The sequence below is a fragment of the Aquila chrysaetos genome, chromosome 6, assembly GCF_900496995.4.
Source record: "Aquila chrysaetos chrysaetos chromosome 6, bAquChr1.4, whole genome shotgun sequence".
Taxonomy (NCBI): Eukaryota; Metazoa; Chordata; class Aves; order Accipitriformes; family Accipitridae; genus Aquila; species Aquila chrysaetos.
This window is the reverse complement of record NC_044009.1, coordinates 23,208,573-23,235,638: the sequence shown is the minus strand read 5'-3', so window position 1 is coordinate 23,235,638 and position 27,066 is coordinate 23,208,573. Positions and strand designations below refer to the sequence as shown.

General features: G+C 37.6%; 2 protein-coding genes across 9 annotated transcripts in view; one reads left to right on the top strand and one right to left on the bottom strand.

Moving 5' to 3' along the window:
• Window positions 1-899, bottom strand: part of STRADB (STE20 related adaptor beta) — a 10,451-nt gene extending 9,552 nt beyond the window's left edge. The window contains exon 1 of one of the 2 annotated variants that reach the window (XM_041124366.1): window positions 792-899. The gene's annotated coding sequence lies outside the window, so the exon portion shown is untranslated. Of the gene's footprint in view, window positions 1-5; window positions 110-791 lie in introns of those variants that run through there. The other variant, XM_030016924.2, reaches the window with a different exon arrangement.
• On the top strand, window positions 231-27,066 carry TRAK2 (trafficking kinesin protein 2). 7 transcript variants are annotated; one of them, XR_003923816.2, is made up of 18 exons: window positions 231-344; window positions 6,739-7,068; window positions 8,062-8,256; window positions 11,941-11,994; window positions 12,785-12,855; window positions 13,521-13,637; window positions 14,896-15,105; window positions 15,919-15,997; window positions 17,780-17,910; window positions 18,122-18,196; window positions 18,831-18,968; window positions 19,927-20,006; window positions 20,716-20,919; window positions 21,056-21,354; window positions 21,698-21,988; window positions 22,203-22,302; window positions 22,909-23,962; window positions 24,268-27,066. XR_003923816.2 is itself a non-coding variant. In XM_030016914.2 (17 exons), exons 2-17 carry the CDS (start codon window positions 7,032-7,034, stop codon window positions 23,585-23,587), a joined length of 2,748 nt encoding a protein of 915 aa, XP_029872774.1. In that variant the 5' UTR covers window positions 231-344; window positions 6,739-7,031; the 3' UTR covers window positions 23,588-27,066. The 7 variants fall into 7 exon arrangements, 5 of the variants coding, with proteins under 5 accessions (XP_029872774.1, XP_029872771.1, XP_029872775.1 ...); XR_003923815.2 differs by having other exon boundaries at window positions 22,909-25,103; window positions 25,138-27,066; XM_030016914.2 differs by having other exon boundaries at window positions 21,698-21,976; window positions 22,909-27,066.

The following is a 27,066-nucleotide window of genomic DNA, read 5'->3' as shown; positions in this document are numbered from 1 at the left end:
CCTACCCGCCGCCGCCGCCTGAGGTCAGGGTCTGGGACCGGCGCGGCCGCCGAGCCGAGCCGCCAGCCCGGAACCCCGCCCCGCTCCGCTCCCAGCCCCTGCGGAGCCGCAGGGGGTGGCGGGGGCCGCCCGCAGCAGGCGGCCCGGCGCATTGTGGGGCTTGTCGTTTGCGCCGGCGGCCCCTCCGCGCCGCGCGGTGAGCCGGGGGCTGTAGTTCTGGGGCGGGAGCCGGGCGGAAGCCATCGGGGTCCTTCCTCAGTCGCCGCTTGATTACACGCGGGGCTGTCGCCCGTCGGCCTCGGGCGGCGGCGGGGAGGAGGAGCGCCGGAGGAAGCGCGGGGCGGGTAAGAGGTGCTCGGCGCCGATTCGGGGTGGCTCTGTCGCCTCAGGGGCAATTTAGCGAGCTCCCCCCTCTTTGTCCCCTCGCGTTAACCCCTTCAGGGCCGCGCCCTCCCTCCCCTCTCCCTCCGGGCCGTTCCCCGCTGAGCCGCGGCACCAGCCAGGCTCTGCTGGGGCGCCCGCTGTGCCTGGCGCAGGCTGCCGAGGTACGGCGGGCCGCGGTGGGCATCCGGCGGCTTCCATGCGGTTGGCGGCGAGGGAGGAGGGCGTCCGAGTGTGAGGCAGTGTCCTGGGCCGGCCGGCCCTGCGGCGCTGGGGAAGCTGTGCTGTCCTGTGCAGCGTGCCCTCCGGGGAGGGGAGGCAAATAAAGAATTCCTCTTCCTTTCTGGTGTTGCAGCTGACAGAACTGTTTTCGCGGTGGTAATGTAGATAGATGCTGTGTTAAGCTTTACCCGTCCAATAAATGTGCTTAGGTTGCAGTCAGATGCTAGACTCTGGCTGCGAATGGTGGCTGCGACTGCAGGCGTGGTGGCTGCTGTGACCTTCAGCGTGCGCCAGAGTTCCTTCCTGCGTTGGCAGTACCCATAATGGTGTGGGCTCTCCTTGGACGTTTCTCTCACCGCTCTTAGAAGGCAAAGCTTGATGACGTTTTAGTTGTGGTCCTGCTTACGCATGGATTTGAGGGCAAGGAGATTTTGGTTTCTATCCGGTTTTTAATCGCATTGTTACATTCTGATTAGCTGATTGAACTGTAGTATCTGTCAGTAAATGTCTTTTATTCTGTCAGCCATCCTAGTGCAAAAGTGCTATGTGGAGTCGCATCTTTGTGTTTTTATTTTTTTAATGCAATCTTCCACTACAGGCTGTTGCATACGTGCTTTTTTTTTTGGTTACGTTTCAGAGTTACTGTTGACTGGTTGTGAGAGTCTGATGCAGATACTTAACATACTAGTAAATAACTTTTCATACATTACAAGGCAACATAGTCAATTTTAGGTTTGCTTTCAGATACTTGTTATCTTTCAAAAGATGTGTTTCTGAGTAAAAGTAGGTAGACTTCTTTTTAATGACAGTTTAGCACTGAAGCTAAATTGAAAAAAAAAAATCAATTTCCAATACCTGAAATTCGTCAACTCTCTAGTGATGGTGTCATCTATTAGAACTGTATCTATTTATCAAATTTCTGTTATGAGTATCTGAAAATATGACTTAAAAAGTAGAGTGGAAGATGACAGACTTTTCTGATAGTGGTTTGCCTGTAATAGAGGGCTTGCTGGGATGAATATTGTGCAGTTGGAGGGCTGTCTTTCAGGAAGGAAAAACGTGATTCATTGGTTAGTTTTCCAAGACGACACAAAAATAGCATTTTCACGGAGATTGTTACAAAAGAAATGACATCCTTTTATTTAGTTAGATTGCTAGTGATACGCTGGTGATTGAGTCATATAGATCAGTCTGGTTTATTCTAATAAATACAGAATCGTATCTGTTAAAATGCTGAGCACTGGGTGAGGTATATATTAAGAAACTTAAACCACTTCCTTGAGTGAATTCAGCTATGCATCAACTGAAAGAATTAGTGATTTCAGGTAACTTAAATGTTATTTAAGTTCACTTCAAGTATACTTTATAGAGAACAAGCTTCAATTTTAAAAGAAGCCTCTAACAACTTTTATAGTGAAATACTAGCACAGCACTTGCCTCAAGAGCATGTATCACATTTTTGTACTCTCTAAGCAACAGATACGGGATCATGACAGTTCCTTTTTTCTCTGAAAAAGAGATTGTTTCCCCTGTGATCATAACATTACTACATGTATACATTATTTCTTGCAGGTAGACTTTTTTCTTCTGAAAGAAGAAAATCTGCAAGAAATAATGTGTACACATAGTAATGTTATGATTGTGCATTTATGGAAAGTAATTAGGAATTGATAAAACTTGATATGGGTATTTCATCTAGGTAGTATTCATAGTTTCAGATGAAATTAGACTTCAGTTAAGTATATGCTATTTTTACACTGTGTGCTAAGGGTGGTATAGACAGTCTCCAAGCATGTAGGACTTAAAAAAAGTAATCTTTCTATCAAACTGTAGTATTCAACAGTATACATATATACAAATACATAAAGCATATATACATGTACTTAACAGGTAGTTTTTCCACTTATGGAGAATACGGATTATTACAGATGACTGAAAAGGAGAAACAGTGAGTCTGGCTTGGCATAACTCTGGATAAGAAGGATGAGGGAACTGTTGTGGCCAGCTTCATGACCTCAATGATATTCATCATCCTCTAAGAGGTTTTCTCCAGCTTCCCCACTGAGTCCTTATCCCCATCCCAAATTAAAAACCATCCAGGAGATGTGTGTGGTTTGGTTTTGTTTCGTTTTCTTACAGTTCCTTTTTTATACCGTATTATTTATAGTTGAAGGTCTGTTGCAGGTTTGCTTATGATTATTATTATTAGGATTGTGTTGGTGTATTTTTGTAAATGATTTTTTTTTTCTTTACATGAGAGAAACGCAAGCACTAAGTAGGTTTCTGTAGGGATAGTAATGGCTGAAAAGAACAGGTGTTAGGCATGGAGGAAGTGTTAAATGTGATAGACAAAGTTCATGTTGACACAGATTTGTTTTTCAGTATATAGTCCTTTGTCCTTCATTTCATACTATATAGTGTTGAAGGATTTGGCCTCTGCCCCTGAGCACTAGTCCCAGGAATGTTTTGGCAGCAATTCAGCGTGGTCATGTTTGCTATAAGAACTGTTTCATTAACCTTGAAATGCAAAATATGTTTATTGTTATTAGTTGGCTTGATGCCATTCCAATTTTAGTAATGGAAAAAGTACTCTGTTAATGACTTGATACAATGGGTTTTTTAACTGCATATTTACATAGCAGTAAATTCAGCATCCCAGAATAATTGACTCATTCAGTTGGCTTTCTTTTGGAAAATGGATGTTGCCTTTTCTCTTAATCAAGTTAGAATCTTCTTTGTTGTTGAAATTTTGTTTGTGTTAATTGTGGCCTGATGTCTTGTATCCTGTAATTGTACAGAGGAGCAGATCTAGTTTAGTCTTTCCAAGTGCTTGTGAGGAGTCAACTGCTCTCAACAAATGGAAAACAGCAGGAATAACAGGATATTTATGTTTGAGTTTGGATGGCTGTCAAAATAGATGCCAATATTTTGGATATGTTTTTAACTTTTTATGTACAAAGAAATTAACCCATTTGTTTGTCTACGGTTTCCAGCAACTGATAAACCTGTAGAACTCATAAAAAAACAACTCATAAACTTGTAAAAGCAATTCATCTCACCTTTCTGATAATTCAAATGTGAATTAGACTTCTCTAGTGCTAGAATGTCTTCAGAATTACATTCTGAAATAAGATTGAACAACTGTCTTTTTGCATCTATCTTGAATTGTTCAAAGCGGTAGTTATAAAGAGAAGACAATTTAAAATATTTTATAGCTATTTCAACTTTTCAAAGGCTTTACTCAATACTGCTTTTGCAAGTTAATCTTGACTGACATCTTGCGACTCATTGAAGGAAAAATTAATAAAATCTCTGATCATGTGGTCAGGAGAACTCATTTTTGTCTCTTTGCTACTAAGATCAAATAATGTGTTGAAATATCAGTGTTTTAATGAAATATGTGATTCCTATTCTTCTAGTTTTTCTTTTTTTAACCTATACGTTATGACATCTTACCATTTAGTAGACAGTTGATGTGTATTTCTCATAATGCTTTTAACGTGTTTTTCTAGCCCTTCTTATTTTTTTGTTGGCTATGCTTTAATTTTTGTAGTTTTCATTGGGAGTTTTGTCAGGTCTTTTTATAATGTTGGTGAACACTAAGACTGTTGTTGCTTGGGTCATAAGTGATAGTCCTCCACGCTTTTTAAAGTACTTCTTGGTATGAATGGGCTCCAGCATTGCCTTTTGAGTTTCTTTTCCATTTCCCATGCATAGATGATCTAGCAAACCTCAGAGCAACTTGGATTCTTTGGGGTAGATGCGAAAGGCCTAGGACTAGTTCTCACTTCTACACAATGTCTTTTTCTTAGGTGTGCTATAGGTACTGCTGGTTTTAGCTTACTGTTCCAAGCTGCATGGTAGTTGAAATGTAAAACACATCATGGAGTCAAATTTAATTTAGAGAGCACAGAAATACACAGATTGAGATAGATATGTATGTATGTACATATATAAAACGTTGTCTGATACTTCCGGTTCTCTTGAGCCTTCCTTGAAGAAAGCCTCCTGAGAGCACCACTCCTGCATATAGGCCGTTCTCCACTATTTGAATTCTCCTTGGTTTTTCCATGTTCAGTTAACCTATTTGTAAAAGACTCAAACATCAATGGGAAACTGGCATATGAGGGAGTAGGGGGACAAAACTGATAAGAAGTATAACTGTGTGGAATGAATATAATAAATTGACAGTGGAAGTAATCTTTATAAATAAAGATTAAAAATAACACCTGAGAAAGTTTTCTGGCTTCTGTTTTGGACATGTCTTTCAGCGTGATTTAACAGTTTTAATTTCTAGACTGTCTTTTTACAGCACGGTCATGTATTTTAAAGCCATGTTGTAAATTTTATAGGTTTTATCCAAATGTATTTAATTATAGTTGTAACTTGCAGAAGGAATCTGCACTTAGGAAATAGTTTCATAGCTGCAGAGTAAAAGGGTCATGGAGTCACTTTCAGGGTGGTACTGCACAGTGCATTAGCCGGTTGAATTTCCAGAGAAGTTGCCCCATGGCACACTAAACTAAACCTACGAGAAGCATTGGAAATGTGAGCATTAATTTTTATTGTGTTTGCTTATCTAGCAAACTTCTCAAAGGTTTTACAAATGAGGTTGCCCTTTCAATTCAATAGCTTCATGTTGGCCTGATGCTCTAGAAACTTTGAGCCAAATGATGTTTTTCTTTTTCTTTTTTTTTCCCCTCTTTGGCTGACCTGAGATTGACCCGCAACAAATAGTGTTTCTGCTTTGCACTACATAGAAGAGAGATTAAATCCAACCTTGAGAGGAAGTAGCGTTCATTTTTACATTACTAAAACTCAATGGAAGAAGATTCAATCAGAGTTGTGAAGAAACTGTCCTATGCCACTGAATTTTGTCTCGCTCTATGGTGACTACAGTGATAAAATCATCTTGGCTGTGTGAATCTACAGCAGACTTAAGTGTTGTCTTCTGCTGTATTGAGTTGTTTTAGATATTTGTGTGTGTATGTAGTTTATGCTTTTCAGCAATCCATTTAAAAAACAGCCTCTTGAAAAAAATCACAAACTAGTGTTAGAAGCAGCTATACATTCAGATAGCAAATATTTCTGAAGTCTGTCTTGCTGTTTTTAGTAAGTGTCTAATATGGATAATAAAACTGGTAAATGAAGTACATATATAAAGAAGTAAATGACAAAGCAAGAAGATACTGCTCCCAAGTGTGAGCTGACCTTAATGGAAGAAAGTTCTTTTTTGATCTCCTGCCAAAGTCCACAAGCAGATGAACTGGCAGGCTCCAGGCTTTCTTTAAAAAGCTCCTGCACTGTCCACTTTGATCTTGTCAAGTGAGAGGTTGCTACAGACAGCAAGAAAAACCTGAGACTGTTGTGCTCGGTGATGGGAGATCTTAGGGAAACTGTTAAGAGCAAAATTGAAATCAATGTAAGATTTCAAGAGAATTTTGTGTTTATTGAGTGTAGGAGGACTTTTGTTCTCTTTCATTTTATATTTTCCTGTCATCTAGGACTACTCTTGTGTTTTACATGGAAGATCATTCTTTGGTCTTGGCAAGGGAACAGCAGAATTTTTACTTTATTAAACTGTCCTGATAGGTTATCTCATTTAGTCATGGTAACTTCATTTCTGGTTTAAATGAGTCTAAAGGGGAAGAGATTAAAGCAAACAGTCCTATAAAACTTTTTTTTTAACAATCAAAATGCTAAGAATGATAGTTTTGAAGTCCTGCCTTTAGAATCCATCACTTTAAATTAATTTAGTAGCCTGAAGAAAATTTCTGTTTAGTTGGAGCTGCTGTCCTTTAGAGTAAAAGGGAAATGCCTCATTTCAGTGAATGAACCTGTCATACACTAAATATTATATGGAAGAGGAGGAATGGTATAGACAAATAGGTAATTGACAAAGTCGATGCTCAAGGTGAGATGTTATGTCTGCAGGGAAAAGACATATTTTTAATGCTACATTTTACATGTAATGTGTAAACTGAGGATTAAAATGTTTGGGGGTTTTCTTTGTTTTTTGGTTTAGTTTTTTTTTTAGTTAAATGATAGTACAGGAAGGTGACTCAGACTGAAAGAGACAAAGTCACATTAATTTCCCTGTCTTGTTTGAAACTTTGGCATTCTCTTTATTTCTAGATGATGGATGAGCTGAGAAGCTTGTGAAGCTTACATGAAATATCCTATAGATACTTCTACTTATCAGTAGTAGCCCAGATGAAATAAGCATGTCCTAAGATGGCAATAGGTCTGGAGTATGAACCAGTCTACAGAAGTGAGTTGATGCCAGATTTGTTAATGTCTTGGTGGCTTGATGGCTCTCAGTTACTCTCTCTCTAAACCAAAGTCATCTACCAAAGCAACAAAGGGATGGTGCACAACCTGACTACAGAATGCTATTTCCAAAGAAGTGAACTGTGAAGAAAGGACTCATGAATTTTGATCACGGGGTCTTGGAGACTGTCTCTGGTAAGTTGAAGAATTAACTGTTACAAATCCTGAATGTATCTAACATGTTATAGAACACCAACCTGAAGACAACCTGAAGTTTCGCATTCATTGTATTGCTTATCTGATATTGCAAATGGATAAAAATGGTGAGTCCTCTTAAGTAGCTTGTAAAATCAGCTTCCACTGTAAAATGTTGTTTGTAAAATTCTTGGTGTCAATAATCAACATTGACATTTTTCCATTGAAAGATACTGAAGATAATATTCATCTTTAGTGGAAATGTTGGAAAGATAATAATCATATACCTTTGATATGCAGTATTTTAGCAACTTAGAATTAATGTTCCTTTTTTTTTTTTTGTAGTAATTATGAAGAGATGGGGGGTAGGGGGGGCAGACACAGGAAAAAAAACCTTCCTTTCCAGGATTTTGAGGATCATGTTTCTCAGAGCGTGATTCTGTATGGATGATAATGGAATTTTATATTTGTTCCCTGATTTCAAGGCAGTATTCAGTTGATTTTTATAGTTACTTTAAGATTATTTACACCTATGTTCATTACCAAAAAAAAAAAGGATAAACAGAAGAACAAGAAAAATGTGAATTTCCTTCAGAAAAGGGAAGTGTAACTATGCTAAAGCCAATGAAACCTTACAAAATCAATAGCTGGTAAAATGTAGGTCTGTGTTTTAGCTCAATGAAGAGATAGAAACTGAAACTCATTACATACATCATATTCAAGAAGTCAGAGAGAATCATGGCTAGACCAGCTTTCCAGGAAGTTGTGGAGTCAGTTGTGGGTGAGGAGCTTACAAATATTACAGTGTAAATCAAGTACTGATTCAGTAAGTATTGTGGTAATTTGTCCAGTACAGAATAATTCTTTTCAAATCTATTAAAGGTTTATAAAATGTTTTACAGTATATAGAATTTATATTAGCAATGTTAGCAATGTTAAATATATGTCATATTTAATAGTAATGTACTATTACTGGCATTTACTCACTTTCAGATGTCTGCTCCAGTGAGGACCTTCCTGAGGTAGAGTTGGTGAGCATGCTAGAAGAACAGTTGCCAGATTACAAGTTACGAGTGGATTCTCTGTATCTGTATGAAAATCAAGACTGGATTCAGCCCCCTGCCTGCCGTGGCCATCTTCCTGAAATCACTTCTCCAGTTCGTGATGAGGAACCCTTCCGTTACATGAGTGAGTATATCTGGGCCTAGGCTTTTTTTTTTTTCTTTTTCTTTTTTATTTTCATTTATTGAAGAGAAAACTGTGAACATAAAATTAATATTATTAATACTATAAAGTGTTCAAGTCTAGAAAACTTTGGACAGGTGGAAGAAAAAGCTGAGTTTGGGGGAAGTGCTTATAGTTCAGCACTGCACTTCTAAAGGCTGACCTAGCATGTCCCGTGGCTGCCTGATCATTAGATTTCACGTAGAAATAAGAGTTGGAACAACTGATAGTGAAAAAGAGGCAGGAACCTAGAATTGCATTAGATTAGATGTAATGTGAGAGGCATGGAGTATGCAGCAGCTCTGTTTTCAGGAACATGAATGATGCTGTGGTTCTTCTGTTGATGTTTGCCCTGATGTTTTGTGTCAGTGTGGCTTTTGAAATGCTGTTAATGATATGGTTTCATCTGGAGATAGAAATGGTGTGAATGCCAGATAGGTGGGTACTAGATCGGTGTTGATCCCTGCCTTCCAGTTTTGAAAATACTAAGTAACTTATCCTTAAACCTAGCAGATCATAAGAAAGAAAATGCACAGCTTCCAATCACATGAAGAAACCTTTAATATGTTAAAAATCAAATGTATAGAAGAACTGAACACTTACTTGCCCGTAGTTTCAAGTGTTTTCACGTGAAAAGAGAATGCATTGTAATCACTTTAGAGAAATGGGGAAGTCCTGGTTCCTCCATATATTGGAACTATTGGAACAAACCACTTGGGAGAGTGAACTTGGTATTTATATACAATCTGTAATGATTACGTCTTCTTCGTACGTGCCACTTCTGAAAGGGTTTTGTTGTTGTTGTTTGTGCTTTAAGCCTCCACCCAGGGTGTATAGCAAATGAGTAAGTAAAAGTAAAATATTACCTCCTAAGAATGCAGTACTCGACAATTTAAAGCAATCTTGTTATCAATTGAACTTGCAGGCTTAGAACTCCCTTTAACTGTGGAAAGTGTTTGGAAAGCTGCTTAATGTTTATTGCTCGGTCTGTTTCTGATAATAATATTGCAAGCATAAATGATTTTTCAGCTGAGTGAACACTTTTGTAGTTCACTGAAAGCAGTTGTATAGTCAGTGGGGTGTGAACTTGCCTCTAAGTTTTAGTTACAAAGAGGAGGGATTGGAGTCTGTCAGTGGTGGAAGGAACTTTACATCAAAGGTGGCTCGGCTGGAGCTCTCCAGTCAACACCTGCAGTTCCAGTGTGGTGAAGCACAGAGCTCAGAGAAGGACCTTCAGTCAGTGTGAGCCTGCATTTCCAAACTGCAGTGAGAGGGAGGGGTTTTATCAACAATGTTTTAACGAAGGTAGTCATGTATTATTTGGAGGTCAAGGTACTACAGAAGGTGGTGTCTTCCTCTTTCACCCAGTGAGAAGTTCTTTTTAACTATAGAATGTGTCCTGTGAAAATAGTTGCCATAGGTGTTTTCTTGACACTCTCAAAAATGAGCTGTAACAATGACTGACATTAAGTCAAGAGATAACTGTTAGGCACAACATACAAAACTAATTCTATCATTTAAGACCACTGTCATAACTGTTGAGTCATATAAACTCAAGATAAATGCAGTTTATGTTTCTCTTAGAAAATGTCCAAAGAGATTGAATGTAGTAGTCATCATACTAGCTTTTTTGAGCCTAGTAACTTAAAGGGAGATACTGAGAAGGTCCCAGGCAAATACAGCTGTAAATCAAGATCTAGTTATAATCATTGCTGAATAGCTTGTTAGGTGAAATTTGTATCTTTTTCTGTTGACCGGAATTGGGAATAAATGTGACAATGACACTCTTGAAGTGTAACCTGGGTTTTTTATATATGTCTCCCCCTCCATATATATGTATGGAAACATTTTTATAACTTTTTCTTAAAGAGAATGCTAAACTCATGGTTTGAGTGAATTTGTAGTTGACATCCAAGGTAAAAAAAAATAAAACAATGCAACAGTTATTGCACTTGTGCTCCTCCTCTTTTTATGGCTGCTGCTGCCAATTAGAAGGTTTATGCAATGACCAGCTGAGTTCCCACTGGCAGTGTTTCCAGTGAGGTGGAAGAATATTTTCCGCTTCAGCTGTGGTGGCATAAGAAACCCTGAATTACAAAAAGTCTGTCCTTAGAACTACCTTGTATGTGTGAGTAAAGGGACATGGCACAACATAACAAGAATATTAACCAAAATGAAGAAATGCTTGCAGCTTTCACTTGGCAAGGTGAGTGAGGAGAGATTGCGCATGTGTGTGTTCACAAGAGAGAATTATAACAAGCTATGTATAATTTTGATCCTGTACTGTGAGAAAATAACAAAAGTTGTAGAGAGCTAAGTTTCAAAGCTGTTAGTTCTGTGATTTCATTTATCAGAGTAAATATATTTGCTATTGATTTTAGGAACCTACCTACCAGGGCGACCTTGTATGTAATTAGAGTAAATCTTTATTAAGGTGACTTAGCACTGGATAGAAACTTTTAACTTCGTATCACCTAGTGGGAACAGTTACCACAGGGAGTGCTGGCTATAATATTCTGCCTGTGATGGCTGAAACTTACCTATGTACGTGCAGTGAATTTTCCAAATACTAGTAAGCCAGATGAGTTTGGAGTCCCCTCTCAGCAACCAGTATCAGTAACCAAACAGTACAGTAAAATTGACCTCCCAAATGCATGTTATGCTACTGATAGATAGGTACTTTAAATTTTGTGAAGAGTTTCTATTTTTGCCTGGCTTAGAAATACAATTAGTCAATGGCACTGCTCTAAGTTCAAAGCTCCTAAATACTTGTGTTGGGTTTTTATGCCTACTGATCTACTTGATAAAAACCGTTTGATTTGTTAGTTTGATTTATTTTTCTGTTAAGATCTAAGAGAAACAGTTTAGTAAACCTTTTTCTTCTATATTGTTCTTTCTGTTCTCCTGTCTTTCAAGACTGCAAGAAAGTTTCTTTCTATACTAAAATGCAACTTGTTTTTGATCCTAGCATAATCTTAGTGTTATGTTCTAAAAGGTTAATTATGGACATTATGTATGTAAAGGACATACATAGCTTATATAACATAAATAAATAAAGTTAGTGTGCACTTCAGTTTGGCACTTCACTATCACATAACTAAGTGCGCAGTCCTCAACAAGAACAAAGAAAAAAACCGAGTACCAATACCACTATGTATTCAGAGTATGAATCAGATTTAAACAAGGTAGAAGAGTCAAGGAAATCTTCAGAAATAGATTTAGGCCGAATCCATAGTAATATCATTTTGCAGTGCAGTGATGATGGAATTAGTTTCAAAACAGGTTAACTTAGACCTTCAGTTGAAGCAGATACTTCTATATTTGTTAAATTTATATTGCTGCTTTCTTTACTTTTATGATCCTGATTCCAAAAAGCAAAAATAGCAAATTTTTCTTGAACTTGGACAAGCACAAACATCCATCACCTGCAAGTGAGATGTATAATTCCGCCTCTGAAGGGAATCATACCTAAATGGTTCTTTAAAAGTTCTAAGAAAGTTTTAATAGTGTAAAAAGTATGTTTACACATGCATTTATTTTTTGGTGGTGGTGGATGCATGCAAATAAATCACCTATTTCTTTACATTTTAATTCTTTCTCCTCTTTGTTCTTTTTTCCCTCCATATCTTTCATTTTCTGTCACTTTAGCTCTTATTGAACTTCCTTCCTCCTCCTTGGCTGGATCTCACAAATTTGCTCAAGGTAATTCAGATTTCTTCTTTGCTAGCATCTTCTATTTATCAGGACAAGAACCAGAGCAGACCAGTACTTTGTGTTTTAGCATTGTGTTTTGTTCAGAGTTGTCACAGATTCTTCACTTGTTTATTCTTGACTCAATTCTGTTTTTCAAATCCTACTTGTTCTCAGTTTTTTAATAGTTTTACAAACTCTTCAAATTTCAGAGTCACTCAATCAGTAAGATAGGATTCAATGCTACATCTAAATTGCAGACATACGTTATCCTGTTTCTTTTGAACTGTTTCTAAGATGATCAAGCATTTAATAAATACATTTTCATGACTAGTCTCTGGGTTCTCCATACTTCCTGTCTATAGCTGTCACACACACTAAAGCAAATTTTGTTTCAAGGGTGAAGTCTGCAGGTGTGTTCAGATATATTTGCATATGCTCCTATATATTCTTTCCTCTCTCCCCAGCAGGCTGGATGATTTAATAGCTTAGCTGTATTCAAAAAGTTGATTTTAAGAGATTTTTCTCCTTTTTCTAAATTTGAAGTATGTGTGAGCACCCCAAGTTTTATCTGATATTGCTGAAAGCTGTAAATGTTCAATACCTCAATGTGTCAGTCTCCCAAATGAGTATTGTTTCCTATTGCTGAAGTTAAGATGCATTTTCATAGCCTCTGCTAGTTTCATCAACTAAATACTGTATTTGTATATAAACAACATCCTCTTGAGTTTTAGCTCTCTCCCTTCCCAGCAGTCTTCTTTGTACTTAAGCTACTTCAGTAAGCATGTTTTTCTCTTCTCAGTTCTTGGCACAGATAATGTGGAGCAGAAAACCTACAGTGATGCTGACATGGTCAAACATCTATTAGCTGAGGTATGCTTGTTTCTGTAATGCTATGTTAATACATTTGAGGACAGGTATTTGAGGAAGGGTTTTATTCAGCTACTGGAAATTTTGGTTCAGTTATCTTCAGGAGCTGCTTATCAAACACATGGATAATAATAAGCTGCCCATTTGGTTGCACCATCTCAGAAACAAAGTTTAGCAAAACTATGGGCACCCATGGAGCCAGTGAGGTGTAAGAAAGAAACAGCTTTCTTCTGCTTTCTTGTTGCTCCTTTGCTTCTACCCTCTCATCACTATTCAAGTTAAGCAGTCTGTTCTGGAGAAGGTGTCACTTGAAAGACCACAGGCCTAAGTATATGTGGCTTCTTTGTATGATTCAACAGAGCCCATATAACCTCTCCAGTCCGCAGCACAAAACCCAAAACTGTTGTCAGGTTTGGTGCTTTCCCCTCTCTCTGTTACTGCAAATGACTGTGGAAGAGAATGTGCTATATCAAGAAATGCACTTACAGACGTGTTCTGGATCCAAATGATGAAGCATTAATCGTTGTTCTAACAATATTGATTCATTTGAGAGTGAAGGGGATCTCAGAGTGGTGATGCATTAAACAGTCGCTAGGAAAATCTGAAACTACTCTGAATTTAAACCTTATCTGATCAAAAGTAGACATTTGTTCTCATTTTGTGAGCAGAAAGATCGGGACCTGGAACTGGCAGCTCGAATTGGGCAAGCCCTCCTTAAGCGAAACCATCTGTTGACGGAACAGAATGAAGCACTGGAAGAACAGTTGGGACAAACTTTAGATCGAGTGAGTGATTTATTTATTTTTTCCTTTCTTTCTTTCTTTCTTTCTTTTTTTTTTTTCTTTTTATGATGATTGTAAGAGAATTAATAGAAACATATTATTTTATTGTGCAAGCAGGTGATTGCTGCTCTCAAACTAGAGAATTATACTTAGGTGTCATTCTCCTAATTGTCATCATTCAATCAGCTTTCTTGGTCCAAGACGTGACAATGAAGACTTCATATTGTAATTACTCAGAAATTATGAGAATGTTAGGTATTGTTACGAGGTATCTACAGCAGGATTGCATTTTCAAAGTGTTTGTTTTGACCATCGGTCTGATATCCCACCATTAAACTAAGAATCTAATAATCTAAGTCAAAATAAGTAGTTGACATCTGACATGACCTGCTACATAACAACTTCACAGGTGAGGAAATGGGCAGAAAATGAGCTGCCTTAACGGGGTGTTTACACTAAGAATAAATAAATAAATAAAATATTATGAAAACTGAATTCTGCTCAAGACCTTTACTCCATCTCTTCCTTTAAGCACAGATTCTTGATGAATCTTTTCTTTGTTTTTCTTTCTTAAAAAAAAATTAAATAGTTGACAAACGATAAAATATCCTAAGTTTTTTAACCTTGGAGTCAACAGATGTAGTCTAAGTTACAGTGAAATGGATTCAGCTGCTTGTATAAAACAGTATGCTGGTAATAAAAACATAATTATCTGTAGGAGAGCATAAACTTATGTATTCATATAAAAATTTAGATATGCAAAATAGAATTTATCTAAATTAGATCTGTCTCTTCTCTTGTTTTTATTTGTCCTACAGTTCATTTAATGTATAGACTGGGGGGTACCAGTATATACATATAAATAGATGTCTATCAGTCCTTTTCTCCAGGAAGTTACAGTTCAGAAAAATGGTCATAATCAAAATGATAGTTAGCACGTTAAAATGTAAACATGTATCAAAGCAGCTGTAAATTATTTTGAAGTAAACTATTAAAAAGACGTTCTGTTGTCCATTCTTCTGTCGTCTTGAATTTTCAGTCTCCCTTACAGTGTTAAAACTATGATTTGGTGAACTTCCTATAAAATAAATAGAGGTTCAATCTTCTTTGAAAATATAAATCAGGATCATGACTTGTGAGCTATTTTTTAATCTCATTTTAGACTGGAGCAGTGATGTTCCAAGAGGCTGCATGAATAATACACTGTAATATTGTATAGCTAAAGTATATTTCATAAGCTGTTGATCTCCTTTTGTCATAGGTTAACCAGCTGCAGCACGAACTGTCAAAGAAGGATGACCTGCTTCGTATTGTTTCGATTGCTTCTGAGGAGAGTGAAACAGATTCCAGCTGTTCCACACCACTTCGTTTCAATGAGTCTTTCAATGTATCACACGATCTGTTGCAGCTGGATGTCTTGCAAGATAAACTCAGAGAGCTGGAAGAGGAGAACCTTGCTCTCCGATCAAAGGTATATCTGAATTACAGTGTATACCACATATGCTGGATATGAAATAAATCAGGATGGTTAAAAAATCCAGCATCTGGGTTTCTCTGGAAGTGTGTGACTATTTTGTATTGCTGTATACAAATCATACCCAAACACTTTCCCTCCACCTCCACATTCTTCTGTTTCCTTCACTACTCCTCACTATCTTCAGAGTCCTCTAGTAGTCAATGCCTTTATGGTATGCGAAAGAATATGGGAACATATGTAAGCACCCAGCAAAAGTACTTGGACCCATCAGGCTCTCAAGCTTGTCTGACAGGTTTTGATACAAATCTGACTGCAATTAGTAGTAGTATTTTGGGAATTCCATTGTGTTGCCGTTACATTTTTGTCAGCCTATCTAGTTGGGGAATATGGAGAAAAGCTGTTTTACTGAGAGCTTTTCAGTGCCATAAAAGATTTGACTAACATCATTCAGTTTTTAAGATTTCTTTGCCTTAACAAGTTTTGAAGCAAATTGAATTGCTTTCTTCTGATTACTGTGCTGGTTTACTTTCCCTACCAAATGACATATTTTTGCAAGAATTTTTTATTAAAGGCGAGAGATCAGGTTTTGATCATGTGTCTGTGTGTCTTTTACTCAAAAGACCTATACAATTCAGGGAAACAGGTTATGGTGGAAAGAATGGTTAGGAAGTATGGCCAGATGCGTAGAAATTATAAAGATAGATAGAGGGGAGACTCTTCAGTTGCAAGAATTTCAGAAATAAAAATTTATAACAGTAATATATGTATAGATAAACTGAAATTGGAATACAAATAATTTTCTTGAAGGCTTGCCATCTGAAGACAGAAACCATTACATATGAAGAGAAAGAACAGCAGCTGGTCAATGACTGTGTCAAAGAGCTCCGTGAGTATCCAGGCTGTATCTTGCAATGGCAAAATGGTATTTGAAATACCTAGTGCTGACACCTTCTTAGTTATCCCTGAATCAAAAAAATGAGCTTCAGTAATTCATGCCAATTATTCAAGTCTTGCTCTTTACTCAAGTGCAAAATTGTTTCTGTATTTCATGAAGTTTCACTCTGGCATTCAACTTCAGGTATGTGTACTGTGTTTAGAGAGAGAAGATGAACACAAAATCTAATGTCCATAAACCTCCTAAACTGAAGCCTACAGACACTGGAAAATCAACAAAATATATTTCTTGTACAGAGTATTCAGCACACTTGACACTGAAATGTATCAGTGCATAGACTCTTAGCTCATTCTAAATCACTGTGTATCTATGAACACAGTAGTTTATTTTTAAAATATCAATTATGAACCAAAGCATTTAAATTGGCAAGTATTTTAATTTGTCTAGAACAGTTGTCTGTATTTGCTTTGGGGACTACTTATTTACAAAGAATTGCAGCTACTCTTATGCAAACGCATTTAAGTATTCTGAAACAATAAGGAACAATCCTTTTTTTTGTGTGATGATTGTGTAACCCGGTGGTACAATTTTTTATCTGTAGTCATTTGATGTGTGCTACTTCCTTTGTGCATAATAACCTTAAGCATATATTTTAAGATTTTTTTTTTCTATACAACCACCATAAAGACTGGGTTGCTGCTTGATTTTTCTTGTTTCAGATGACCATAAAATACTATGAATTGATACTTAGTTGGCTTTTTATTTACTCCATTCCCTCTGAGAAAATATGTATCCTTTGCAAATAGAAGTTATTTCATACAAGCTCTCCTATTTTCCTTCAATGAGAATGTCTGTGAGTTCTGTTTTGTCCAATTCTATAGCACATGTAGGCATGCTAGGTAGCTTGGACTCACGGAAAGAATCTTCTCCCAAAGGATGTCTAGTCTACAGCCTTAAAATTTGTATCTTCAGGAAAAAGGTATCTGACTTGTGAGCTTAAATATCCACAGGCCCATGGGCAGGACCTTGTTCCGCAGTAAATCTGTGAGGTATGATAACCACTAAATTTGTAGTGTGATCTTCATGCAAGATTGATCGGACTTTATTATGACTTTGCTATGCTTTCAGGGCAAGTATACAAGCAAGACTAAGTGCATAAAAATATTTCAGCTTTTTGAGTTGCTTTGTCATCTCGCTTGATGAAGTGCTTGCTCAAAGAAAAGAAGAAACTGGAAATTGTATGCAGTGGGTGTTTGGGGAATAGATACTGACCAGAATCAAGAGCTAAACAGTTGTATGTTACGCTTGACCAGGTCTGACAAAATGCCTTTGCATACAGAGAATGGTAGTTAACAACAAGATCAGTTCAGAGTCTGATTTCTTCAGCATATTCCAAGTCTGGCCTTGGTCATGAGCCAGTATGTCATTTAAAATTGTTTATAGCAGCTGACCTTGGATTTTGTTACGGTCATTTCACTTACCTGTGATATGTATTTCAGGTTCTGCGTGCTTAGATCTTAATATGTTACACCTGCATTTGAAGTTAACTCTCTTTCTCTTCCTCCTCTCCACTGTTTTGTCTTTTCTTTAGGGATGTTCTAAGACACCTACTCTTATGTACTACAAATTGATTTCCTAAGAGTATTGGTCATTTTGCAGAGTGTTGTTGGCTTTCAATGATCTTTTCTGGGTTTTGGGTTTGTTTTCATTTGGTTTGGGTTTTTGTCATGTGTTGGGAAAAGCTCTCTACTAAGTTCCTTTTATGTTTTGTAGGGCAAACAAATGCTCAAATTTCCAGAATAACAGAGGAGTTGTCAGAGAAGAGCGAGGAGTTGGTTCGCTACCAGGAAGAGATCTCATCCCTCTTGTCTCAGATTGTTGATCTTCAACATAAACTCAAAGAAGTAAGGGAATGCTGATGAAGAGTGTACATGCATGTGTGTGTGTGTGTGTGTGCTTGCATGTGCATGCCAGTGCTTACAGCAGGTAAAAATTGACTTGCAAGCCAGGGATTTACACTGCAAGAGGGTGGCCATTTTAGGAAAGTATGGCAGAGGATTAACTCTCTCAGGGAAATCGGCTGAGAAAATGATGAGAACCTTTTTGTGCTTTCAGCATGTGATTGAAAAGGAAGAGCTGAAACTTCACTTACAAGCTTCCAAAGATGCTCAAAGACAACTGACAGCAGAGGTACTTAAGGTTTCTATATATATATACATTTAGATAAATGTTTAGAATAGAATACAAGAGAAAGAAAGAGAGAATGAGAACTACTGTTTTTTAATTATGTAGGGCTTTTCATTTTTCATTGTGGCTGGAGACATATGATTGGAGGAAAAGAATAATTATTTTTATTTAAGTCTACACAAATATTTTTGTAGTTCACAGGAATATGAAAGCAAAGAAGGTGTTCCGAGTAGGGAGATCTTACTATTCTTAGGAGAAAAAGAGTGTTTTAGTGTGAATATTACTGATCATATCAACAATACTGTTGCTCATTAGATTTTAAGGAAGTTCTCTTTTTTGCTTCTTTTGCATCAGCAGCTACTGTATTTGCAGAGTTTTTTGATGTATTTTCCTTTGGATTTTATCATACTTTTTCCTCTTCCAAATTAAGACTTGAACTTCATGCTTCACCACTAAAATCAGCGTGGGTGCTATGTTGGCCATTGTCCATTCCAGATGTTGGCATGTGGCGTGCAGTTGGAAAAATATTACAGTGTTGAATCAGTCAATAGAGATTTCTGTAGGAGTTAATTCCATTTCAGTCTGTCTTTTCTTTGAAGCTTACTGGTATCACGTGATGTCCTCTTTTCTCTTTCAGCTACATGAGTTGCAAGATCGGAATGCAGAGTGTCTAGGGATGTTGCACGAATCACAAGAAGAATTGAAGTTGCTGCGCAGCAGGGCCAGCTCTGTTGCTTGTCTCTGCCACTCCCAGTCATGGGGAGCATTTCCTGTGGTAATAAATACCGCTAGCGTGACATATACCTACTGGCACATACGGCCTGTAGTAGCATACAACTGTACGAGTAAAACAGCCATGACAAGAGCTGCAGCAGGAACTACTTTGTAGTAGGCAATGGAGCTGATCTAGTGGTTTTTCAATTCTTTAATACATACACTTTGAGAATTTTATGTATTAGGAAACTAATCATTCACGTGTCATGTTGTGATATTAAAATTATTTTTACTTTTTATATACCTTTTATGTTAAATACGGAAATTGGCATGTTCTACAGCTAGTGCTCAGTTGTGCTAATATATTGTTCAATGTTATGTGAATTTTATAACTTGACACTGTTTCTTTAAGAAACAAAGCATTTTTTCAAGAGTTCAAAGAGTATTTTTCTTCCTTTATGTAGTTTACGATGTAATTTTATGCCCTTATCTTGTGAGATTAAATTTTAAGCATAATCAGAAATGCATGACCTTAGACTAATTGCCAGAGATGACTAAACCAATGGAAAAGGGTTAAAGGCATTTATTTTCCTCTTCTTATTAGTGTCAAGTATGTTCTGATTCCTGTACTCTCAAAAATTTCTGGGCTGTGCTGGGAATTTGTCAGGTTTTGGTTGGTTGTTCTGTGTATACAGAATCCCTCATGTACGTGTTTGGCCATGTAAGAAGTGGTCATAAAATTGTAGCTTAACTTAAGAAACCAACATAAAGAGTACCAAGAAAAAGCAGGTGTTGCTAATGAAAACTGAACCTATACTGGTTATACATAGGTGTAGTTATGGTGGAAAACTCCTCCCTATGCCCTTCAGAGACCGAAGGGTTTGTCTGAAGCATACTGATAGCGGGAAAACAAACGGAGATTTTTTGAGTATCTTTTTTAGAGATGTTTTCTGCTAAAATTGCTAGGAGGAAGACTTGAATCCAATTTGTCAACTCTTCTGGTTTCCATTTTTCTCTAGGATTCCCTTGCAGCAGAAATTGAGGGAACAATGCGGAAGGAATTGAGTCAGGGTGATGAATCTGTTCTCTCCAAGCAAAAGTATGTTTTCAGATCTCTATGTGCTATTTCAGTATTTTTCCATATGCTTGTATTAAGTAAGGTGAAACTGATTTCTGGAAATCTATAAATGTGAATGTTCCCTCTATAATAATTTTTCTGTGTAACTTAATGAAAAAAAGCTTTGTAGTATTTGGTAATCTTTTCAACTTTGAAACCTACTATTCTTATTTGATTCTATGAGGAAGTTGGGAGTTTGATAAAAGGGTGTTATTTCATTCTTTAATTTGTGAGATTTTTTGATGCAAATTCTCTGATGCACAGCACTAGTTTTATCCCTTTTAATGCTTATAGAAAAATTCTCAGGCAAATGAAACTATAGCTGAAAGACTAGTAACAGTTTCCAAAGCCCTGTTCCTGGATCTCTTACTTCTAAGCAAGAAGTAATAAATTAAATATATGCTTCTGAAAGCATATATAAAGTAAATAAATAAAATATATGCTCGTGAACGTTCTCAAGTGGTTATCAATAGAGGTTCATCTTTCAGGTCGAAGTAAGTGGTAATTCTGATATTTAATAGAGCAGTACTCCTGAAAACAGTGACTTAGGCAATCCTGTTTTTCTGGGCTTCAAACTTTTTAGTCAGGTCTCTGCAGACTTTTGAAAGTCTGTTGTTCAGAGCTTTTTCTTTATTGTATCTTTTTCAAAATGCTTCTGAAAACCACATTTGTTTGCTTGTCTTTTCTGCAGGGTTCAACAGAAACGAGTATTTGACACTGTCAAGGTTGCTAATGTCACTCGTGGCCGCTCCTCTTCCTTTCCTGCCCCATTGCCAATCCCTGGATCTAATCGGTCAAGTGTTGTTATGACAGCAAAGCCCTTCCAGTCTGGTGTACATCATTTGGAGAGCCACACACAGATGACCCACAGGAGCAGCTCTGAGAAGAATTTGAAGTAGGAAACACAGCCTGTTATCTTCTTTCTAAACTAACTGATTCAAAACTAAATCCAGGCTGGACCTCTGCTGTGTAAGAGAGAAATAGTTAATTTAATGGTCTTAATATCTATTATTATTTGATGTTTCTCACAGAGACACTCATAATCCTGGCCAGCCAGGAACCCCTGGAGACAATGACTTAGTCAGAGCTCTGCATAGGCTCTCCCTCCGTCGTCAGAACTACCTGAGTGAGAAGCAGTTCTTCGAGGAGGAATGGGAGCGAAAAATGCATTTGCTGGCTGAGCAGAAAGAAGGGGCTAGTGGCTGTAGTACACCAACAGAAAGCTGTTTTTCCTTGGGTACAAACTCAGAATTCACTGATCTTTCTACCAGCTCTAGTAATCTCCGTGTGCTCCTACCAGAAAAATTGCAAATTGTCAAACCCATTGAAGGTAAGAGGATGATCTTCCTTCTGTCATCAGCAGAAAAGGATTTCACATTAATTTGCCAACTAAATCATTGTTGGTATGCATATAGCTAGGTATGATATGCAGTAAGAGGAAGTAGTGGTATTCGGTAGGCTACATGCCAACCAGGTCATCAATATCACTTTCTACTTGGCTTTCTTATATGGTGCTAAGTGTTAGGCTTTTTCTTGGCATTGCCATCTAAGTGCACCATGTGTATCACCAGTGTCGGCACTAGTTGACTGGAGTTGTTTTGATCATGAATTCTTGTAAGTCAATACAATAGTAGGTAATGGCTCTCTGAGACTCTTCTCTTTTGTCACACCAGGATCTCAGACCCTTTTTCACTGGCAGCAGCTTGCTCGACCCAACCTAGGCACCATTCTTGACCCAAGACCAGGTGTTGTTACAAAAGGTTTTACCCCTCTGTCTGATGATACTGTGTACCACATCTCTGACTTGGAGGAGGATGATGAGGAAGAAGGTGAAGGGGGTATAACATTTCACGTGCAACAGTCCTTCCCGGAGGAAAAGAAATGTACAGTGGCAAAGCCAGTGGCAGGGATTTTCCTACCACCTATTACTTCAGCAGCAGTACCGCTCAGTGGTAAGAAGCATCGTTAGTGTTTTTTCCTCTCTTTCTATTTTGCAGTGTCTTTTTCTCAATGGGAAAGTATTTGACATTGCAACAACGCTGTCTTTGCTGTCTTTGTTCTTTACTTAAAAAAAAAAATAATTAACAGTGATAATAACATTATCTTAAGCTTTGCTTTGGTTAATTCTTATCTGTCTTTATTTTTCCCCTCAATGGATGTAAATTCTCCACATTGCAGCCTCAAATCCAGGGAAGTGTCTGTCTTCTACAAATTCCACATTTACCTTTACTACATGTAGGATCCTTCACCCATCTGATGTCACTCAAGTTACTCCCAGGTATGATGACTGCTGACATCCTAAATGTTGCTGCATAGGGTTAAACAGTTGCTTTCTGGCTTCTGATACATGGACCAGTTTTAAAATACATGAAGGCACCTAGGCAACACATAGGATGTTCCTCATACAAACAGTTGGAATTACAAAGGGGAAACTTGAAATTCTCTAGACTGAGAGTTAAAACAGGTTAGGGTAACTTAAGGAAGTAAATTTAAGCTCTTAAATAACAAATGCCTTGTATCATATACCTATTTTAAAAAAAAATATTGATTCTATGATAATTTTTTTTCCCAATTCTGTCATAATTTTTTTAAACTAAGTTATTACTTGACATCTATGTTGATATTCTATCTAATACAGTATAGGTGAACACAGAAGGTAAATTCATTGGTACTTATACCAAAACCTCTCTGTCAGCCTCGTATCTTCTAAATATTTTGCAGAACAATAATTCCGAATCTACTAAAGTTGAAACTGTCACAGCTAATAGCAATAGTTTACTTTTTTTCCAAGCCTTCTGTATACTAAAAGGCAAATACAGAGCAGAGCAGGTATAAAGACGTCTAATGTGTGCATCTTCTCTGTTGCATTTTTATTTTATTTCAGCTCCATCAGTGCCCCATTTTCACTTGGAAATACTGGCAGCAGTGTTGGAAACCCAGTTGTGAGCAGTCCAGCCATTTCTTACAGGCTTAGTATTGGAGAATTTCTCACCAACAGAGGAGATTCAACTACCACTTTCAGCAGCACAAGCAGTCTGGCTAAACTTTTGCAAGAACGAGGCATCTCTGCCAAGGTTTACGATAGCCCCATATTAGAAAAACTGCCTTTGCTACAGCCCCCTCGAACTCTCCCCATTCCTTCTACTCCACCAAATTCTCCCTTGCGTTCACCTTGTCCTTCCCCTCCACTGTTTGAGCCTCGAGTGCATCACTCGGAAAACTTCCTGGCTTCTCGACCAGCAGAAACATTCTTGCAGGAAATGTATGGCCTAAAGCCCTCCCGTAATGCTCCAGACGTGGGCCAGCTGAAGATGAACCTAGTGGACAGACTGAAGAGGCTGGGTATTGCCAGGGTGATCAAGCCCCCTCAGATACAGGACCACAGGAAGAATCAGGGGACAGAGGTTAGCTTGCGGAGGCAGGACTCGGCTGTGTTTTTAAATGCAGGTAGCAACTTAATGGCGGGACTGAGAAGAAACCAGAGTCTTCCAGCCATGATTGGGGCATTGGGAGCTCCAGTTTGCACACAGTCATCAAAAATGGATATCCTGAAGGAGGACTGACTGGTCTGAAAAATGATTGACTTCTAGCATAGTGAATAATACATGAGGGATAAACATCCAGTACAGGCATCGTTAGGTGTGTTACAGAAGCGTTGGAGAAGGCATGTGCATGTTAAAGATGTGGGAGAGAGAAGCATGGGGATCAAGGAGAAAAGGAACATTGCTTGGGTTTGAGAAAGAAGGCTTTTGTGGAAAATAAGAAAGAAGAAACCAAAGCTTAGTTTTGAGACCCCCTTCAGCATCTGTCTTAACTTAAGCAAAAATAAAAGACCATTGTAGATATTCTCAGTATTTTAACCTTTTAAACCGAATGTGTAGAACTGTCTTGCAGGTGCTGTTCTACTCTTTCCACCATATGACCATAGTATTTTACTAGTTGTTAGCAGTCAGGCTGTATCATTTAAATGTAATACTAAAATAACAGTCAGTCTGACCAGCATTATTGGTCCAAGTTCCTCTCTGTAGCAAACGAATATGAAAACTTGGATTATTTTTTTTTATTCTTGTATTTTCCATTTCAGAAACTGTACTCTTTTGAACTCCTCCCCACTTTGAGAAGCAAGGGAGAGAACCTTTAGCTCTATGTAAGAAAACAATACTTCTGTTTATGAACACAGAAACTGGTGGTCAGGATTTATATTTTGAAAGAGTGCAATTGTGCTAGTGAGGTATTAAAGAAGTTAATTTCTTTCCAGAGCTTCTGAACCACACAGAGGAAGGTGCAATGAATAAGAATTAAGAAGCAGGAAAGTATGTATTAGGGTGAAAACTTCAAGCTAAGAAATCTTTCCAAAGCTGCTGTGCATCTTTTTAAATGAGAGTATTTTTGCACACACAAAAAAATCTCGCACATTTCAGTATTACAAAAGGAAATAAAACCTATGTGCTTGATTCAGGGTTTCTTTTTATTTGACATAAGCGGAGAGCATTTACTTCAAGACAAGTGTTGGAAATTCAGTAACCTGACTCTTCTCTTGACAGGTAGACATTATGTATATTAGAGAGTTCTGCAGTAAGCTTCATGCCTTTCATTTGTTTATTTCTGATTTTAGGCAGGATTTTGTTTAAAAGATTTCATTAAGAGCAAAATTTACCAGTCTCTAGAAACAGAAGGATGAAAGCTAGTGTTCTTCGTAGCATTTTAATGAACATAAATCAATTTTGCTACGTTGAAATCCTGTGTTTTGATGGTGGAGAGTGGTTCTGAACCTGATTCTGAACAAAGCTGAGGCAGACTTTCCATCTCAAAAGAGAAGTCAATTTTAGAAATCTGGTTTCTGAGTGGTAATCAACAAAATATTACTGCCCATGCTGCTTTTTTGATTCTTTCCTGTCCAAGGTTCTAGTCATAACTGAATAATCTACAATAGATCTACAGTGTAACTTAAAGAAGAAAAAAAGTTTGCCCAGATTTCCTTGGAGGAACGGGTCTTTCCTAGTGACCTGAGTGGAAACAGGTTCTTTATGTAATTTTTCACTGTACCTATCAACATTTTAAAATTATTTTTAAGTTTAGGTTCCATACATTTTTTAATTATTTTTAAGTTTAGTTTCTATACAATTAGATAAAACAGTCAAAAGTTTACCTTGCTTGTTACAGTGTATGTGGGACATAGCTGGTACCTGTCTGGGTGCATGGTGTGAAGCATCAGTATAATTACACTGATTAGCATTTGCTGTAAGGCACATCCACCATAATCAGCACCCTTGTTGCTGCAGGGTTGAGTGGAGTAGGGTAGGAAAAGAAAGCTTCTTAACCTGATTTATAGGAAATTTGTAATGTGACCTTTCTGCTTTTACAGTTCTATAGATCTTGTGATGACTCTTTGATATAACAGTCTTTTTTTGTAAAAGGAAAAGGAGTAACCACTTCAAACTTGCACAGGGATTCTTAGCAGAAACTTGTCTGTTAGCAGCGCACAGAAATATTTCAGGAACTCCTGGAGTTGCCTTTTGCTCTCTAAGCAAAATCTTACACTTTTAAAAGGTGAATTTTATTTAAAATACTATATACGGGTTAATTTTGGTTTTTTAAATGAAAAATATTTAATTTCTTCATGTATTTATGTTTGTATGTACTTGGCTGTGCATGGGGTCTTGCCTAGCTAAATAAGGTAAGAGGGAAAGGAGTGGGGGGAGGCAGTTTTGCTCTCCAGTGAACTAAGATGGGTACGTCTGCTGTGTATTTGTAACTTCTAGGGAAACAACAGGAATGAGTTAATGGAAGATGAGACAGTTTGGTATCAACAGAGAAGCGTATAGTGTGTCAAAAATATGTCCATTTTATGTGTGTTTATTAGAGGAATACATATAAGTTACTGATAAATTTTGAAAGTATTATACTGTGTTTCTAACTAGCTTTATTAGATAACTCCAGCCATTGGATCATTCTGTGTATTATCAGCAGAAGTAGCAAAACAGCTAAATCAGAATTCCTTTGGCAGACCCAGGTTTCAGTTAAAATTAATCTAAGAGCACATTAATTAAATGCCTCTTTCTCTTTGGGATGCTTCCATATTCCATAGCCCAACAATATAAACTGGTTCAGTTCAAACAATACTATGGATATGTCAAGAGGGGGGTTTTTTGTTTGTTTTCTGTAGGATGATGTATCATCAGATACTTAAGGGAAGAAGAAAATGGAAGGATCTGTATATCATTGTGTGTTTATCTGGTTGGTTGATGCTGTGGTGCAGCGTTGCTGAAATTCTGTCATGCGTTTATACCTTTGGATGGTCACGTGCATTTTGTACATATATATGCCTAGCTTGCAGCAACGGGGAAAATTAGTGGTACTTCCAAGTTTACTGTTTTGTGCCAAAACCTAGAAGATAAACTTTTTTGAATAACATGCGTGTTTCAGAGAACATATTAAAAGTTGCCATCATTCTAGGAACTGATTTGGCTTCTGTTGCCTCCCATAAGAGAGGAGACAAACTTGTATGACTAAGATAGCCGAGATCCTGCACAAGATCTTTTGATCCTGCACACGTGTGATTTGGTTGAGCGGGAGGTAGAGCTAGAAGGAATGGAGAATTCCATTTTGGAAAGGTTCTATTGTCTTGCAGGTTTGAGACAAAAACAGATGCTAGAAAGGACAGACTTACTCATGCTTGTGAAAGTTTCAAGAGACGGAAGGAAATTATTGTAGTATTTATCTTTATTCAGATTGGCTTAAACCAGGCACAAATTTATAGCTTTCTAGTTTCACTGTTTTTGTTAAACTCAGTGATGCCTGCATGCTCAAAATACCTGTAGTCAAAGTGAAAAGTCTACTGGTGTCAAACAGCAGCAGAGAGGGAAGGAGAATATTGGGCTGGGGCCTCGTTTGGCTGTTACACGAGGGAATTACACACAATATTTGAACTGTCTGGGAACTTCGTGGTATTTTTTTTTTCATCTGCTTTTTGCACTTACTGTTGTTTCATAGTGGAATGTAAATTTGATAATAAACATGTATAACATGCCATTTTTCAGTA